We start from the raw sequence: 15,410 nt of genomic DNA, 5'->3' as shown, positions 1-15,410 counted from the left end.
GAAATTTTTTACACGGAGGGTGGTGAGGCACTGGAGCAGGTTGCCCAGAGAGGTAGTGGAGGCCCCATCCCTGGAAATATTCAAGGTCAGGTTGGACGGGGCTCTGAGCAACCTGATCCAGTTAAAGATGTCCCTGCTCTTGCAGGGGGGTTGGACTGGATGGCCTGTAAAGGTCCCTTCCAATCCAAAGCATTCTATGATTCTGTGATTCTACACGGCACTAGGGTTCACTTTAACCAAAGCAATGATTTCAATGCAGGAAAAAGGGCACACAGACACTTATTTTTTGACTGATCCAATGAAGTGTGATTTTGCTTGGGTCAGCTGTACCCTGCCTTGCACTGAAAAATTGACATTAGCTTTAGAGGACACAGGCTGCACCTTGAGAAAACAATAAGCATAATAAAAATGCAGCTGGGGGTGAAAGGCAAAGCAGCCCACTCCTTCACTTCCCTGCCAGGAGAGGGCCTGCAGCGAGCTTTCCTCTGATACTCCAACCCAGTGGCTAAAATTAAAATATATTGAGCCAACAAGCAGCCTCCGGTAGTTGTTTAATAATGACCACTTAAACCCCACAGTGTAGATAAAATACGCCTCTCCCTGCCCACGCACCATGCAGCAACAAGACAAATCTCTGTAGGACACGCGCCTGCTGCACCTCCTTCTCCCCAGAGCTGGCAGCTGTGCTTCGCACGCAGCCCAACATCCGTCCCAAACACACCTCCTGGCTGCACATCCGCCGGCTGCCAGGACAGCAGTATGGAAGGCGGGCAGCACAGCCCACCCTCCCAGGCCAGAATATCCCCTGCAGTCACAGCGCTGTGTCCCTGGTCCATCACAAGCACTGGGATGGGACCAAGCCAAAGGGGTGTTTGAGGTTTGCTGGCAAGGCTCTAGTTTGAAGTTATCACAGCCCAAATCTTCCTCAGTGAGGTTTGCTGGCAAGGCTCTAGTTTGAAGTTATCACAGCCCAAATCTTCCTCAGTTGCGAACAAAACCCATTCCTGGGGTCTGACTTCTTTGGTGGAAAGCTGTTCCCCCAGTCACACGAATGACTCATTTCTAGGGTTTTTTTTCTGCTACATTTACACTGGAATTTCTAATGGATGCTGATTTGCATCATGCAAGCCCTGCCAACTGCCCACAGCCTTTTCGTCCACCAAGCCAACATTTCTGCAATTACCCTTTGTTTGCATAGTTTATTTAATGAGACACCCGGAAGGCCCTTAGGGACTTTCAGCTGGCTCCTGCCCCCATCCAGACCACATCACTGGTAAGACTGAAGGATTCAGCCCCAGACAGACGCCCATTCAGCTGGAAGTTCAGCTGGCACTCAAAAAACCATCACAGCTCCACTCTGCCCTGAAGGAAGAAGCAGACAAAGCTCAAGAGAAACCAGCTACGTTTCTGCAGCTGACGTAGCCAGAGCTGGGGGGCTGCTGGCCATGCATCAAGGGACAGCACAGACCTTCGAGTCTCACTGCTAGACCCACTCTGGTCCCCCCAGGAGCCTGCAGCACTGCCTAGCCTGCACCTGCTGCGGGCTCCTCCTGACTTCCAGCCTCCCTCAGCCTGCCAGGCTCCCCTGGCCCAAGCTCTGGTGCACCCACAACAGTCCCTTCCTCTCCCTTCTCCTGCTGAGTTTCACTGCAAAGGCACCCCTCCAGTGCAAACTGTAGGGAGACTTCCGTACAGGGGAAATCCACACGGCTCCAGGGAGATCACTGGCCTCCCCTTCTGGGCCATCTCCTCTTTCATCTGTGCATACCTGGTGGATGCACGACCCCCATTCCAGCTGTCTGGGCTCCTTGGAAAGCTCAGAGCACAAGCCCTGCACCAAATGCCAATTCTGACTAAAAGATCAGTGACATTTTCATACATGTAGATGTATATGGAAATTTGCTAGTTTAATTTATAAAAGGGCATACTCAAAGAACATTCGCTGAAGGCTTTCTCCAAAACATCTTTTATGAGCACCATTTTGTTCTGCCTGGCCAAGGAGGCTGCAAGCATGGAGGTGAAAAACTGCTAACAATGTCTTATTTTGGAAGAATTGCTTCTTTGGTTATAATAATTTTTTATTTTTAAATTTTGCTCTCTTGAGCTTCTGTAAGATTTTACACTATTCAGAGATTCAACTAGCAAAACTCGTATCATGATGTAAACCTTACTGCATCTCTGTGAAACCTTAAAAAAAAAAAAAAAGAAGCAGCTGGGTAAAAACTGGGTACACACATGCTTCCCCAGGAAGCAACGCAGTGTACTGCAATCAGAGATGGAACAATGAACCATAGCTCAAATGAACAGCTTGAACAGTTCAAAGTTCAGCTGCTGTGCAAATGTTATAATCTGCTCTCATTGTCTGCAAACCGTCCAGCCCCAGCCAAAGTTCTGCTATGAACTAAGGGGAATGCATGTTTTCAGTTGTATTCTTGAACAAAGAATCCTCCTGCTCATCACTGCGGAGCCGGAAATGTTATGGGCACATACAAGGAAATACAGAATGTAGCCCTTTTCTCCAGTTCTCAATCTGCCAAACGTCATTCCTTTGCTTTGATTTCATATATTACATGTGGCAGAGAGCTCTCTCTCTAGGAATGAATCAATCTTAAGGCACAGGTGGACAGATTCATTTTACTATTGACTGACATATAGCTACAAATGCTGACAACGATTATCAGCACTTCTCAAGAAGTTATCTATTCATTTCATTAAATCTCAAACAACATTCATGACTTGACCTTCAACATCACCCTCTTCTTTAAGAAGAAAACTAAATTTACTAAGTCATGTAGACTTGAAATTTTTCATTTACTATTCAATTCCTGAAAAGGTGTTAAAGGTCCCACGTCAGTATTTTAGTCTGCTCGAAATGTGAACAATTGGCTGTATTGTTAGGGCCTGGTAACAAAATGCCTTGAAAAAATGGGGCTCCTTCCACCTGTGGAAATGCAAAGATTCTGGGTCTGGATGTGTTACAGACTCCTTCCCCCACTCAGGGAAAATGACAAAGGAAGAGCTTCAAAAGTTTCCAGGCACCCGCACTGTGACTCCCGCTGAACAACAGGAGCTTGTGTCGGAGAGAAGATGCTGAGAGCTCCCAGGCAGTGGAGGTGGTCAATCATGGTTCCTGTGACTGGTGCACAGTGGAGGCAGAGGTGCCGATGAGGTCTTGAGGAAGGCTCTCACGTGCTTCCTGCATCCGGTGCCGTGCCCTCTGGAAAGCCTCTACAACACAGTGGGTGACAGCAAGCCAGAATGCATCAGACGGCCTCAGGGAGGGGAGGGATGAGTCTGCCCAGTGAACATCACCTCAATTCCTATTACTACATTCCACCAACAAAGCACCTGGTCCTTGCTGCTCTCTTCACTTATTTCTAGCACTGTCTTTGCTCTGGGCATAATGGAATCAGATGGAATCAGAGACAGAGCCTGTGCATCAGTGCCACAAGCTATGCTCAGTGCCAGGCAAGACTGGGCAGCCCAGCCTAGGCTTTATCTTCACAGAGTGGTTATCCCTCCTGCCTGCTGAGAGGTGATGGCTCCTGAAGTTTCCAGCTCAGATCAGACCATTTAACCTCCGCTATGGACTCGGAGAGCTCATGGGGGTGCAATTATCCCCACAGTAATGGATTATCCTGAAATATCCTGCCCACTATGTAAAAATGGGGGAAAAAATGAGCCAAAAGCTTGCCAGGGAGAATAACACTGAAATCCCTACCCAAAACGTTGTAGACAGAGCTCTGCTGGCTGAAGCCTCCAAGCCGGTCCAGTACACTCTGCATGCGCTGCCTCAAGGCACTGGTTTCCAGAAAGGCTCTGCACATAAGTACAGTAGGAGGTCAGGGCTGCCAAAACACAGCACATGACAAGATGGAGCTCGTACTCACTTCGCTGCACTTACTTAGACTGCTGCAGGCAGTAAAGCCGGAACGTGACGCTCCCTGTTGTCTCTGTGCGAAAACCAAACCGGCTCAGACGCCCTCCCTGCAAAGACAGCATGAGTTAGAGTAACCACAACCTGCCACCTGCTGCAGCAGGCTGACCCTAGTGAAAACAAGCATGCCTCACCAGCAGCATGCCTCACCAGCAGCATGCACTCCTGTGGGCACAGAGTCTCTCCCTTCCCCGCTGCACACAGAAAGCGAGGTCAGAAAGAAGGGCAGATGGTTCCAGGCTGTGCTGAGGGCAGGACCTAAACACTAGCAAGCTGATAGTGCAGTGCTGGAGGAAGGTTTCAACAACTGCATCCAGGGCTCATTCCCAAAGCTGCTACTCAGATCAACTTGCTCATTACACCAGCAAGCACCTCTGCAGCTTTCTTAAGGACATGAAATTTCTGCCTGCCTCACACCCACACACATCTGAAGCCGAGAGCATAATCTACCATCTCCCAGCAAGAGCAATGCCCTGCAGCTGAGCCCACCTTGAAGGTTGATGGTATCCTGACGTAGGTTATGTCCTCCAGCTCAGGAGACCCACCAATGAAAAATCTCCTCAGCTCAGCGACTGTCCCCAGCTCCACAGGGCGCCAGGTAGGGATGGTGAGCATGTGGAGACCTGACCCAGGACAACAGGACAGCTTAGCAGCTATGACCAACAATCTATTCAGTCACAGAGGACAGTATGGTAGATGGATACCTGCTGACCCAAACCACAGTAGGCTGGAAATGGAAACACTGCACGGTACCTCTATAACATTTTCCCAATGAGTCAGCCCCATACAGTCTCACAGCCAGCGCTGAAAGTACCCCCTGCCCATGAGGAACACCCTCCTTACTACACGTGGGTGTCAGAATACTTGTGACCCTCAGATTCCATGTGGGACAGAGAGGGCTACTGCTATTGTAAAGATGAATATGCAGCATCACCCCAGAGCTTTATCACACAAGATTTTGTAATGGAACCACCGAAGGAGCAAGGACAGCAACACATGATGTGTCTCAACAACAAGGCAGAATGGTACAGGATGCATCAAATCCTTCTTTGCTGCCCCACAGCTAACTATCCCCTTCAGTATGCAAAGGCAAAGCCTCCCCAGGGCTAGCTGAATCTATTCCCAAGAGAACCACTCAACTCATTCTCCCAGACAACTAACATAATGCCCCAAGTATGTTTTACCTGGAGATGCTGGCAGCACCAAAGAACCATATCCTTCAACGCGATACCTCTGCCAGAAATCCAGGGACAGGACCTCAAAGTAGAGAACAGGCCACTGAGGCAGACTGTCTGCAAGGAAGCGGAGCAGATCACAGCTTTGTGAGGGAGACTATCACAGAGAAAAAAAAATGCTAAATGCCCAACTCCACTAGTAGGAAGTCCTTTCTGTATTTCTTCTACAATGACTAACCTACATGTATGGGTGATTATAACCCTCAGATTTGAGGATGAAAACAGAATTATTGATAAGATGTTAAAAATTTGGGAAAATTCTTTGTTTTGAGAGCAAGTCCAAACTGGTTCCTCAATTATCTTTGAGCAGACAAGACAATCTTTTGTGAATGATGTGATGCCAAACAGGGGAACCTTTTAATCTCTGACCTTTCCCACCATTATTGGAGGATTATTAACTTGGATTGTCCTAGAGGTCTCCAAGCATTTCTTTTTTCCACAGTGAAACAAACTCATTGTGTTTATTCCAGGCTGAAAATTCATTAGTGCTGGTTGAATACTCAAATCCAATGCGTACATTGGATTCAAGTGGCAAGGCATGCCGCAAAGCTGTCCCTAGCAATTGCAATCCAAAGAACAATGGGGTTGGTGAGGAAGCAGCAGTAGCATAGTGAAGCAGCAGGAATAGGCAGCAGAGAAGCCCAGCTTAAAATAGAGCTGGACGTTTCAAAGTGACATAAACTATACAGATTATACAGGTCACTGAGTGTGTCTACAAACCTAAGACTCAGCACAGAGTTTTAGTCGTGTACAAAAAAGCTGCCTGTTTCTTCTGCTGCAGAGTCCCAGGGCTCTATGCAGTACACCAGGCATGGCAACACTGACCAGCATGACAGGCATTTTGAGACAGACAAGCTAAGATCCAAGTAGTTTTGCAACTGGATAAAGCTGACTACAGCCTGGAAGCAGGGCAACATCAATGAATCCATACAAATGTTAACGCACTGCTGGGCAGGGCAAATATAGTATGTGTCCAGAGGTGGTGTGGTGACAGGGTGAACTTTTGCTGAATGAGCAACATTTCCCTTTGTTTAAATCTGTCCTTTCATCTTGGTGAGGGGCTAACAACATGCCAGATAGCTTGATGTCTACACTGTGATCAAAAGATTTCAGAGTTTCACATTTCAGAGCAACAAGGAAACACACCTTCTGGTTCGTCTCCTTGGGTGAAAAACATCTCCAAAGTGAAGGGGTAGCAGAAGTATGCCACGTTATCCTAGAAAAGGAACAGGACAGAGATCGGATTCCCGGACAAGAGAATTCATCACTAGCATTGCAGGGAGCACAGAGAGCAGGGAGAAAAGAACTAATGGTGGAAAAGAGGTAATGATGCCCAAACAAGATCAATCATATCACGCTAACAAACACCTGACTGCATGATGGACTTGCACACACTCCCAAGTGCCACGTTGATGGAACAGGCTGTTAAAAGTAATGAAAAAGGGGAAAGAGTAACACACCTCAAATGACAATTCAGCCAGTTGCGTAACTACTACACCGCCACAATCTTTACAGGACCCAACCAAATACCTCAAACAATGGTATTACTGAAATGTTGTATGATAATTATTTTTGTAATATGCAAACTAGCTCACATAAAAGACATTAAAAAGTTGATAAAATTCAAATTTTGTAAGAGAGGAGCTGGAGACAGCAATGGAACCAACTTCCCAGATAGGAAGAGGGGTTCATTTTGAGAAATCAGTTTAGAGATTGTGTGCATCCCTGCCCCAGGCAAACCAGAACAATGCTTTGTTAACTCTGAGCATTTGAGAACACAAAAATCAAAGCTCCAAAGGCAATCAATCAGCCAGAAGGAAGAAAAAAAGCGAGGTTCCAGAAACTGCTTCGAAGCAGTTTTATTTGGTCTAGTTTTATTTGGACACAGTGGCACTCTGAAAAATGGCAAGTATAACTAGAATGAGGAGAATCCCAAACATGCTCTGCCCTTGAAAGGAGCTCTCAAGTCAGATAAATTCGCCTTTGCTGAATATATCTGTAACTTGTTACACATGTTCCACTTCAGAGAATGCCTGTTCAAACTGCTCTGCAGGTCTGAAAGCATCCTTACCCAGCCCACTGTCTTGGTGGCACAGGTCTGTGTCACTCCTGATAGCTGCTGGAACGCAGGGCTCGACCACTCTGGGAGAAGAGGAGAAAGTGAGCACAGTGGTGAATGCTTTGGGTGAGAGGGAGGACTTACAAACCAGAGCAGCTCAAAGGACAATGTCAGTCCCAGATGACTGGGATAACAGATAACATCATCCCACTGAATTTCCCTAGGTGTGTCCCACCCCTTCTTGTTCCAGCCAACGGCTGCTCCCCAGAACGCCCTGAACTGTCGATGAAATGCACCGACTCCATCTTATCAGAAAAGTAGAACCTTATTTAAATGTACTGAGTAGCAAAAGTGGTACTCTTCGGACAAACATCAGGGTATAACCAGAGAGGGGGCCAGAGCCATAGCTTCAGGGGAATTAAACATGCAGCAGGATGTACATGTTAGTGCTGGGAACCTTATTTATCAGTCAAAATTTAATATGTTAGTGTCAGCACAAAACATAAGAACATGATGGTGAGTACTGAAATCAGACAAAGTCACTGCTGAGATGGAGAAGACAAGAAGGCTATTTTCCACAGTGTAAGGAATGAACTTTGGGTAGACTGCCACCATCAGTCTACCCATTGGGACACCATCACCACTGGCTGAGAAGCCAATGGACCTCTATGTCCCCGCCTGATTTGGAAGAGGCGAGAGGGGAAGATGCTACTTTCTCCCAGACATTAGTTTAGTCCAAACAACTGAGTTCTGCAATTTTAGCTCTGAAGATCTCTGACTAGATGCCAGCCCTGACATTAACGTTTACTGACTTTCAGCAGAGCTGATCTGATGGACCAGCCAAAGCACACTTAATTCCTTAAACTGCTGTGATGGGGCTGGAAACGTGAATACTTACGGTTAGGCAGCTCCAGGAAGAAATGGACATAGAGGTTGTCATACTCATAGCCTTGAGCTGAAACTGAGAAGAGAGAATGGACTTCAGCTGCTCACTTCCACACAAACTCCTTCAGTACTCACTGTAGACTTTTGGGAGAGCCAGCACCAATAACCTCAGGGACAACCAGTTACTGCTGGAAGCTGGGAAAAGCCAGGGTCTTCAAAGTAACAGAATATGACCCTCAGAGAAGATTCCTTCTCTAGACTAACCCTGTCCTCATATCTCTAAGGAGATTAGGGAGGTCACATATTCAACTGCGTTGTTTGATGTAATCTCTATTAACTTCCCAATCTGCTCTCCTTTTTTCAGATCTGTATGTTTTCCTAGAATAGCTGCAGTATTTGTAACCTCCAATCTGTAAGTGCCACTCAAGGGATTAGTCCACAAAAACAGGGGAGGAGAAGGAGGAAGTTAAGGATTCTAGGGAGAGAATCACCTACTCTGGACTGACCTTTGATCCACGAATCCTTGGACCCTTCATAGCCTCAGCCATCCCAGCAGACCCAGATCTGCCCCTATAGTTACTGTTTATAATAAGGACTCACCTATTTCTCCATTCACAAAAAGCCGTAGCGTACCAGGCAGAGTCTGTAAGAACGAGCAGATAAACAAGGTAAGGAGCTCAATGACCACTGGTGGAACCTCATGCAATCCCCTCCCAACAGGATCTCACACAGATATGTCACAGATTTTATACATGAATGATTCACTCTGCTGGCCAGCTAGGTGTCATGACTTCTCATATAACTTTCCAGAAGTGAACAGTCCCTCTGGAGAGAGGCTCTCTAGAGACACCAAATTCCTAGACTGCAGGAGTTTACTATTCTGTAAATCGGTCTCTTACAGACTTCAAGATGGATATAAAATGTAGTGAGAAGTTACTTCCACAAATCATAGTCCTGTTTCTCCTGTAGTGTTCCTGGACTTGCCCAAGGTGGGGAGAGCAGGGGGAAGCACAGGACAAGCCGAGACACTCTACTGAAGTACAAGAAAGTACAATGACTTTCACTCTTTGGCAAACAAGATTTGAGCAAAAAAGATTGCAGTGCGGGTAATTCAGTGAGAAGGGAAACTGTGCATGAGTTTGGGTGTGGGAGGGGCTGTTTACTTGAACAAAGTGGCACATAGATGTGTTTGACATTCAAGAAGTTAACAGCAATCACTATCCCAAAAGATATAAACCCTCCTTTCTTCTTAAAGTATAGTCAAAGGCCTTCAAACAATGCACACAGTTTCACAGAGACTGCAGTGTTCAGCACGCTCTGCTGCTGGTCCAACAGATGCAGGATGGATCTCTGCAGGCCCCATATCCATTGCAACCTGTCCCTTTTGACCCAATTTTCTGTTGGCAGCCACAAGGTAAAAGCTGCCAACACACCCCCAGAATGAAACAGTCTTTGGAGACTGTGGTACAAACAGCAGCCATGATAACCAGGTCAACAGCCTCCAAAACCAGCACGCCAAGTGCTGCTGGTACTCACCCCAAGTGCTGCTGGTACTCACCGTTTCAAATTCTGAGCCTACAAGACCACTGAGGTATTCCTTGTGCCGACTGTACAGCTGAACACACAGAACAAGGAGATTAGAAAAAGTGTCTTTTTGATCATCTATGTTTTTACTTATTGCTAAAATTGTAACGGATATAACTTAAAACCAATTTAAATTGTTGACAGGCTTAGCATACAGGGTTTTTTAAATTGTTACAGCACATACAGAGAATATAAGAATCTAACAGAACAAAGATGCATAACTGCTAACACTGCATGGAACTTCAGCTTCAGAGACCCTGTCAAGAGCCAGTCTAAGGGAAAAAGAAGCTCTGAAGAATCAGATCTTAAATGACATGTTAAAAACACAGGCATAAACTATTCCAACGAAATCAACAGATGGGAGGTCAGTGTAGCAAAATCATGATTTCCTTATTGACCACAAAACCAGTAAGGAAACGTACAAATGAAAAACTAAAACATTAAATACCTTTATAAACTGCCACAGCCAAAAAGGCAATTCAGAAAGATCAAGACATAAAATGAGATCCAAATATCCTGGAACATTATGGGTAACAAGAAATCATTCAATAAGTATACAAGCAGCAAGAGGAAGACCAAGGAAAGGGTTTGCCCACTGCTCAAACAGGAAGGAAAACCATTGGCAGGTGACATTAGGAAGGCACAAATTTAGATGGTTTCTTGTATCAGTTCTCACTACATAGCTCACTGCAGTCAGAGGCAAACACACCTAATACCGGACAAGGCCTCTACCTAGAGTAAGGAATGAAGCGGTCAGGGATTATTTGTTGGGAGTTCTTAAATTGCTGGACATGATCAGACTCACTGCCAGTGACATTCATTTTGTCAACTTTAGGTGTCTACAGCACTAACAATTACATCTACATGAGGGTCTGAGCTCCCTCTGTCAAATCAAGAGAACTAGTCAATATGATCAGTGGAGGCCAGTGCTTACATCTCTGAACACACACTGCTCGCGTTCCTCCTCCTCTGGTTGCACTTGGACAGACGCATTCTCAATGGTGTATTTCCACACCTCTCGCTTCTCTCCATGCAGCTCGATCCTGCAGAGCCCCAAAACACACGGGCAAAGCTGCCCCATTACGCAGAGAATATGCACAGGCAGCAACAGCATCAACTGTGCCATCCTGACACAGCAGTCCCCCCTCCACCAGGCCTGTGCAGTAACACAAGGGCGCTAACGGCCCTCTCCTCACTCCCAAGTGCCTGCCAGCATCAATGACTCAAAAAGGGAGACTCGCTTGTGTCCAGCATAGGCATAACCTGTATCCCTAGGGACTGGCACCAAAGCCCCACACATCACAGTGACAACAAGCACAAGTACACAATAATCGTGTCTTAGAAATCTCTGGAATAAAACTAAAAAATATCCTTTAATTTAAGTCCTGATCCACTGCCTGAAGGGTGGCCAGGAAACAGCCATTTCAGCCCTCTGTATCAGTCCCACGAGAGGTACCAGCCCTGTCCCACTCACCGGTAGGCTCCTTTGGTGCCAGTAAAGTCAGGCTTCACTGTGATCACCCCATTGCCATCCACCTTGACTGTGCAAAGAACATGTTCATACTCCCTGTGACCAAGCCTAATGGAAGACATCAAGAAACACAGTCTAAATAGAGAACACAGACACTCTCTTGCTCTGGAACAGCAAAGCTGGTAAAGGCACATGGGGGTACAGAAGGGAAAAAACACACCCATACTTTCCTACATTAGTCCTATATAAGAAGCCTTTTGGAGGGATATACTCAGTTATCTCCCAACTGAAGAAAGAGGTGGAAAGAAATAGCAGCCCAAGTTACTGAGTTCTTGGAATTCTCTCCCCTTAACTAATGAAAGAAACAGGAGATTTGAATAAGGAGGGAAGATGGGTTTCCTTCTGGGAAATTAAGATCACTTCAGGATTTTACTTACTTCCCATAAGGTCCCAAGTCCCCCATGATGTACATGGTCTGGACAGGAGTGTTAATCACATGATTATTCTTTACAAATTCTTCTGAAGGTTCCCAGGTGATGATTTTCGACTTCAGAGAACTTGCTTCTCTGTCAACAACAGAACAGCACAAGTCACAGCTCACATCAGCAACCTGGCACAGGCAGCACTGAACCCCTCATGACAATGAGTCAAACTGCCAGATTCCAAGTGCGACACAGCTCAAGCTACCAATTTCCACAGACCAGACTGCTCCGCAGCTGGGGCAGCAGCACCAGGAAACCTGCATTAGCAAGCTCTGAGCCCCAGTTTGCACTCACATTGGCCTACGGTCTTGTCTTCTCCTCCTCACATTGGCCATCCTCTCTGCCAGGTACGATGGCACCTCATGATCTGAGTCAGTTACCTTCTGGCAGTGCTGGAAAAGAGAAACAGAGGGAACTAGCTTAACTGTAACAGGACAACTTTCCCAAACACAGTTCTGGTCTTGGAGAACAGGTATGTATGTACCCATATGCAAGGACAAACTGCTAAAAGACAGTGATTTCAGAGATTTCATTTGCTGTTCTTGTGGCAAAGTACAGGCAAACTCCACCCAACAAGTTACCTACAGAGCAATACTATAAAGCCAAGTCCCTCCAAGCTGCCCCTGACCATCATTCTGAAAAAGGAAGATCTCATCCCAGGTCTGGGGCACCAGCTGAAGCTGCTCTGCAGAAGCAGTATGTTCTCCTGCATACAGGATATCCGGCTTGCTTCTGCATGGCCAAGAATTGACAAATGTTCCCTCTGCAGTAGGCCTGGTGGTTTTGACAGACGCTGCTGTATAGATTATGCGTAACTAAGGGCTGATACCTCCTCTAGGTTGGTGAATCGGTCATGATCAGTGTAGGTGAAGATGCGACAGTTCTTCCGACCTCCAGCCTTCTCCAGTTTCAAGATCTCCTCATGGTACTGCCGGTCCAGGGGAGTCTGGCAGGCTGACTCATTTTGGTACAGATCCACCTCAAACTGCGAGTTGCAGGTAAAGCACAAAAGCTGCTTTTCACCAGCATTGTCAGAGCCACAAACACTTTTCAGCTGAGATTTTCAAAGCCACCACAGAGAGAGACAAGATCCTTTGGAAATCCCAGCAAACAAAGCAAGCTCCGTAGCGCCTCGGACACTGCTCAGGCACGAGGCGGCTGACAGCGCCCACCGATGCCCACCTGGAGGGGCTCGGGCACAGCAGTTCACCCTGAAGCAGGAGACCCTACAGGGGAGCGCGGCAGGGGGGGGCCGTCGGGCGGCACAACGAGGAGAAACTCCCCCAAGCCCCTCCCGGCCCACCCCCCGCTCCCCCGCGGCCCGCCCAGGCCCGCCGCCGCACACCCACCTGGCTGAAGAGCTTCTCCTGCCACCCCACCTCGGCCTCCTCCTCCTCCTCGTCCGGGGGCCGCGGGGCACCTGCGGGAGAGGGCCCGGACACCTCCGGCGGCGCTGTCCCCGCCCGCCCACCCCGCCGGGCGCCCCACGTACCGGTCGCGGTGCGGTCGGCCAGGCCCAGGAGCTCGGGGCCGCGCGGGCCGGCGAGCGGCGGCGGGGCCTGCGGCAGGAGGGGCCCGGCCGACGTGACCCGCTGGATGCGGACCCTGCGGGGAAGGAGAGAGGGAGGGAGCGTCACGGCGGGCCGGGAGCCGGGGCAGGGGCAGGGGCAGGGGCAGGGGCAGGGGCCGGGGACGGCCGCTCACCGGAGGCGCAGGTTGCGCACGGGGTCGCGGGAGCGGTAGACGGCGCCGCCCCCGTCCGCGCTCCACAGCGGCTCCGCCATGGCCCGCGGCGCCGCCGCCTCACCATGGAGACGGGGCGGGGCGGCAGCGCAGCACAGCGCCCCCCTGCGGCCGGAGGGCGCCCGGCGGCCGCACCCCCCTCCCAGCCGGGGCGGCGGCCGGGCCCGCTCCCCCCCCCCGCCCCCGGGCGCCCGCGGGGCACGGCGGGCCCCCGGCTCGGCCTCGGGTGGCCCTTTGTCCCCGGTCCCCGCTGCGGCAGCACCGGCTGGGCGCGGGGGGTCGCGTCCGACGGCTGCGCCAGGGCGGCTCCCGCAGCACGGAGCCCCCCGGCCTCCACGTGAAGGGGGTTCTCTCACATCCTTCCGCGTGGGGGGGCCCCCACATCCCTCCGCGCGAGGTCCCCCCGGAGCAAAGCTCCCCCATCCCAACAGCCCCGTGGCGATGCTGAGGGTTAGGGACGCGCTCGGTGGCCCCCACACGCCGCGCACGGGGCTCCGGGCCAAAACCTGTGAGGAGCCAACTGTGAACCTGCACCTTTCTCTGGTTTATTGCCTACCCCTTTCCTGATATTTCCCGACGTTTGACTGTTTGGCTGCCAGGGAAGGGACATCTTCATGGAGACCACTGCCACCCTCACACCAGGGCCTTGCTCCCGAGCGGCAACGAGCCTGTCCCTTCGTGGATGGGCCAGGGTGGCAGCCCCTGTCCCCCACACGCCGCACCTCAGCGCCCATTTTGCTGCCAGTCGCCCGGTGCCATCGGTTCTGCTGCATTCTCCGGCCCTTCCCTGCTGTGCCTACGCCCACGAGGGGTCTTGTGAAAACATTCCGGAGATCCGTACACTGTATGATGCAACCTCTTTGCTCAAAGAGGTGTCCCTGGGGAGCCTGTAGCCTTCCTCCTTGCACACTGTCTCCTCAGCCAGCATTTTAGCTGGTCCCTTCCCTGGAGCCAGCCCCCAGATGGACTCCATCCCCCCCAGCAAACTGGTCGCCCCGTGGTCCTCTTTGGAGTCACAGCCTCTTTGGAGCTCTGCAACCCAGCTCTGCCAGCTGGGACCCCCCCTCCGAAGAGCTCCCCCACACAGGGTGCTCCCATCCTGTACCACTGGGACGCTGGGCTGGGAATTGCTTCCCCACTGCTACTTTGGGAATGTTTTGGTGAAGGCAAGTTTAAATACTGCAGGATTGCATATTTACTTAAGTGCGCTGCAGTGCTGACGTTAAACTGGCACACTAACAGCATGAAGTACAAAACCTGGTAGGATCTAGATCTTCCTCCTTCTTAGACCATTAGCTGTGATGGAAATTCCTCAGCGGTCCCTGCAGGTATTGCAAGGCCCTCGCATTTTCATATCTGGAACGCTGGCCACCACAAAACTAGAGATCCCAAAATGAGAAAAAGCCATTTATTACAGAAAAGCAGAAAGCTGATACAATTGTACAAGAGTCACGGTGAAACATCTTTTATTTTTTCTGGGCAAATATGACATTATCATGTCACTATTTATTCAGCTTTTTAAAATCTAGTATCGGAACAAGCAATAACAGGAACTACATTAGAAGGCAAACATTGGCAAAGCTCTGGCAACAGTTGGCATCTGAGACAGAAAGAAAAGATGTAATTATGTGGTAGATTCTCAACAGGTTTTTGCACAATCAGAGTTTGAAGAGCCATACTGCTTATGTCAAATTCGACATGACAGTAAGAATCGGGCTGTCAGCATACACACTATATTGCAACAGCTTGTTGACTTCAATACTTAAACAGTCCCAGTTAGAATGAGGAAATCTGGGTGACCCACTGCAGTTTCTAAACAGCTTGAGTGGGTACAAATGTGACCAGCTACCAAAAGAGAGGAGCACAAGGGAGAAGCATCAAGTGAGGGACCTCAACAGGGTGGAGAAATGGGCTGCCAGGAACGTCATGAAGTTCAACAAGGAGAATTGCAAAGTCCTGCCCGTGGGGAGGAACAGCCCCAGGTACCAGTATATGCTGGGGGCCGACCAGCTGG

At 49.2% G+C, this 15,410-nt stretch overlaps 1 protein-coding gene across 5 annotated transcripts; it reads right to left on the bottom strand.

Moving 5' to 3' along the window:
- Positions 1-1,770: 1,770 nt before the first annotated feature.
- MKS1 (MKS transition zone complex subunit 1) lies at positions 1,771-13,490 on the bottom strand. Of its 5 annotated transcripts, XM_075517635.1 has the most exons (17): positions 13,358-13,490; positions 13,003-13,258; positions 12,483-12,638; positions 11,948-12,045; positions 11,609-11,737; positions 11,175-11,279; positions 10,635-10,743; positions 9,675-9,731; positions 8,717-8,759; positions 8,130-8,192; positions 7,244-7,314; positions 6,319-6,388; positions 5,122-5,229; positions 4,427-4,560; positions 3,905-3,987; positions 3,722-3,819; positions 1,824-3,228 (listed from the first exon to the last, which is right to left on the bottom strand). In XM_075517635.1, exons 1-17 carry the CDS (start codon positions 13,435-13,437, stop codon positions 3,122-3,124), a joined length of 1,767 nt encoding a protein of 588 aa, XP_075373750.1. In that variant the 5' UTR covers positions 13,438-13,490; the 3' UTR covers positions 1,824-3,121. The 5 variants fall into 5 exon arrangements, 4 of the variants coding, with proteins under 4 accessions (XP_075373753.1, XP_075373751.1, XP_075373752.1 ...); XM_075517636.1 differs by lacking the exon at positions 12,483-12,638 and having other exon boundaries at positions 1,774-3,228; XM_075517637.1 differs by lacking the exon at positions 3,722-3,819 and having other exon boundaries at positions 1,816-3,228.
- Positions 13,491-15,410: the final 1,920 nt, after the last annotated feature.

The sequence above is a fragment of the Mycteria americana genome, chromosome 15, assembly GCF_035582795.1.
Source record: "Mycteria americana isolate JAX WOST 10 ecotype Jacksonville Zoo and Gardens chromosome 15, USCA_MyAme_1.0, whole genome shotgun sequence".
In the NCBI taxonomy this organism is placed as follows: domain Eukaryota; kingdom Metazoa; phylum Chordata; class Aves; order Ciconiiformes; family Ciconiidae; genus Mycteria; species Mycteria americana.
Note: the sequence above shows the minus strand (reverse complement) of the source record. Positions and strands in the feature narration are given on the sequence as shown.

Bases quoted from the DNA above. Each gene is read 5' to 3' on its own strand.
- MKS1 (XM_075517635.1), bottom strand. From the start codon at position 13,437: ATGGCGGAGCCGCTGTGGAGCGCGGACGGGGGCGGCGCCGTCTACCGC. The intron at 10,744-11,174 runs GTGAGTGGGACA...GGGGCTCTGCAG, and splicing joins GGCACCAAAGGAGCCTACCG to GATCGAGCTGCATGGAGAGA. The intron at 8,193-8,716 runs GTGAGTCCTTAT...CTCTCTTCTCAG, and splicing joins TTTTGTGAATGGAGAAATAG to TTTCAGCTCAAGGCTATGAG.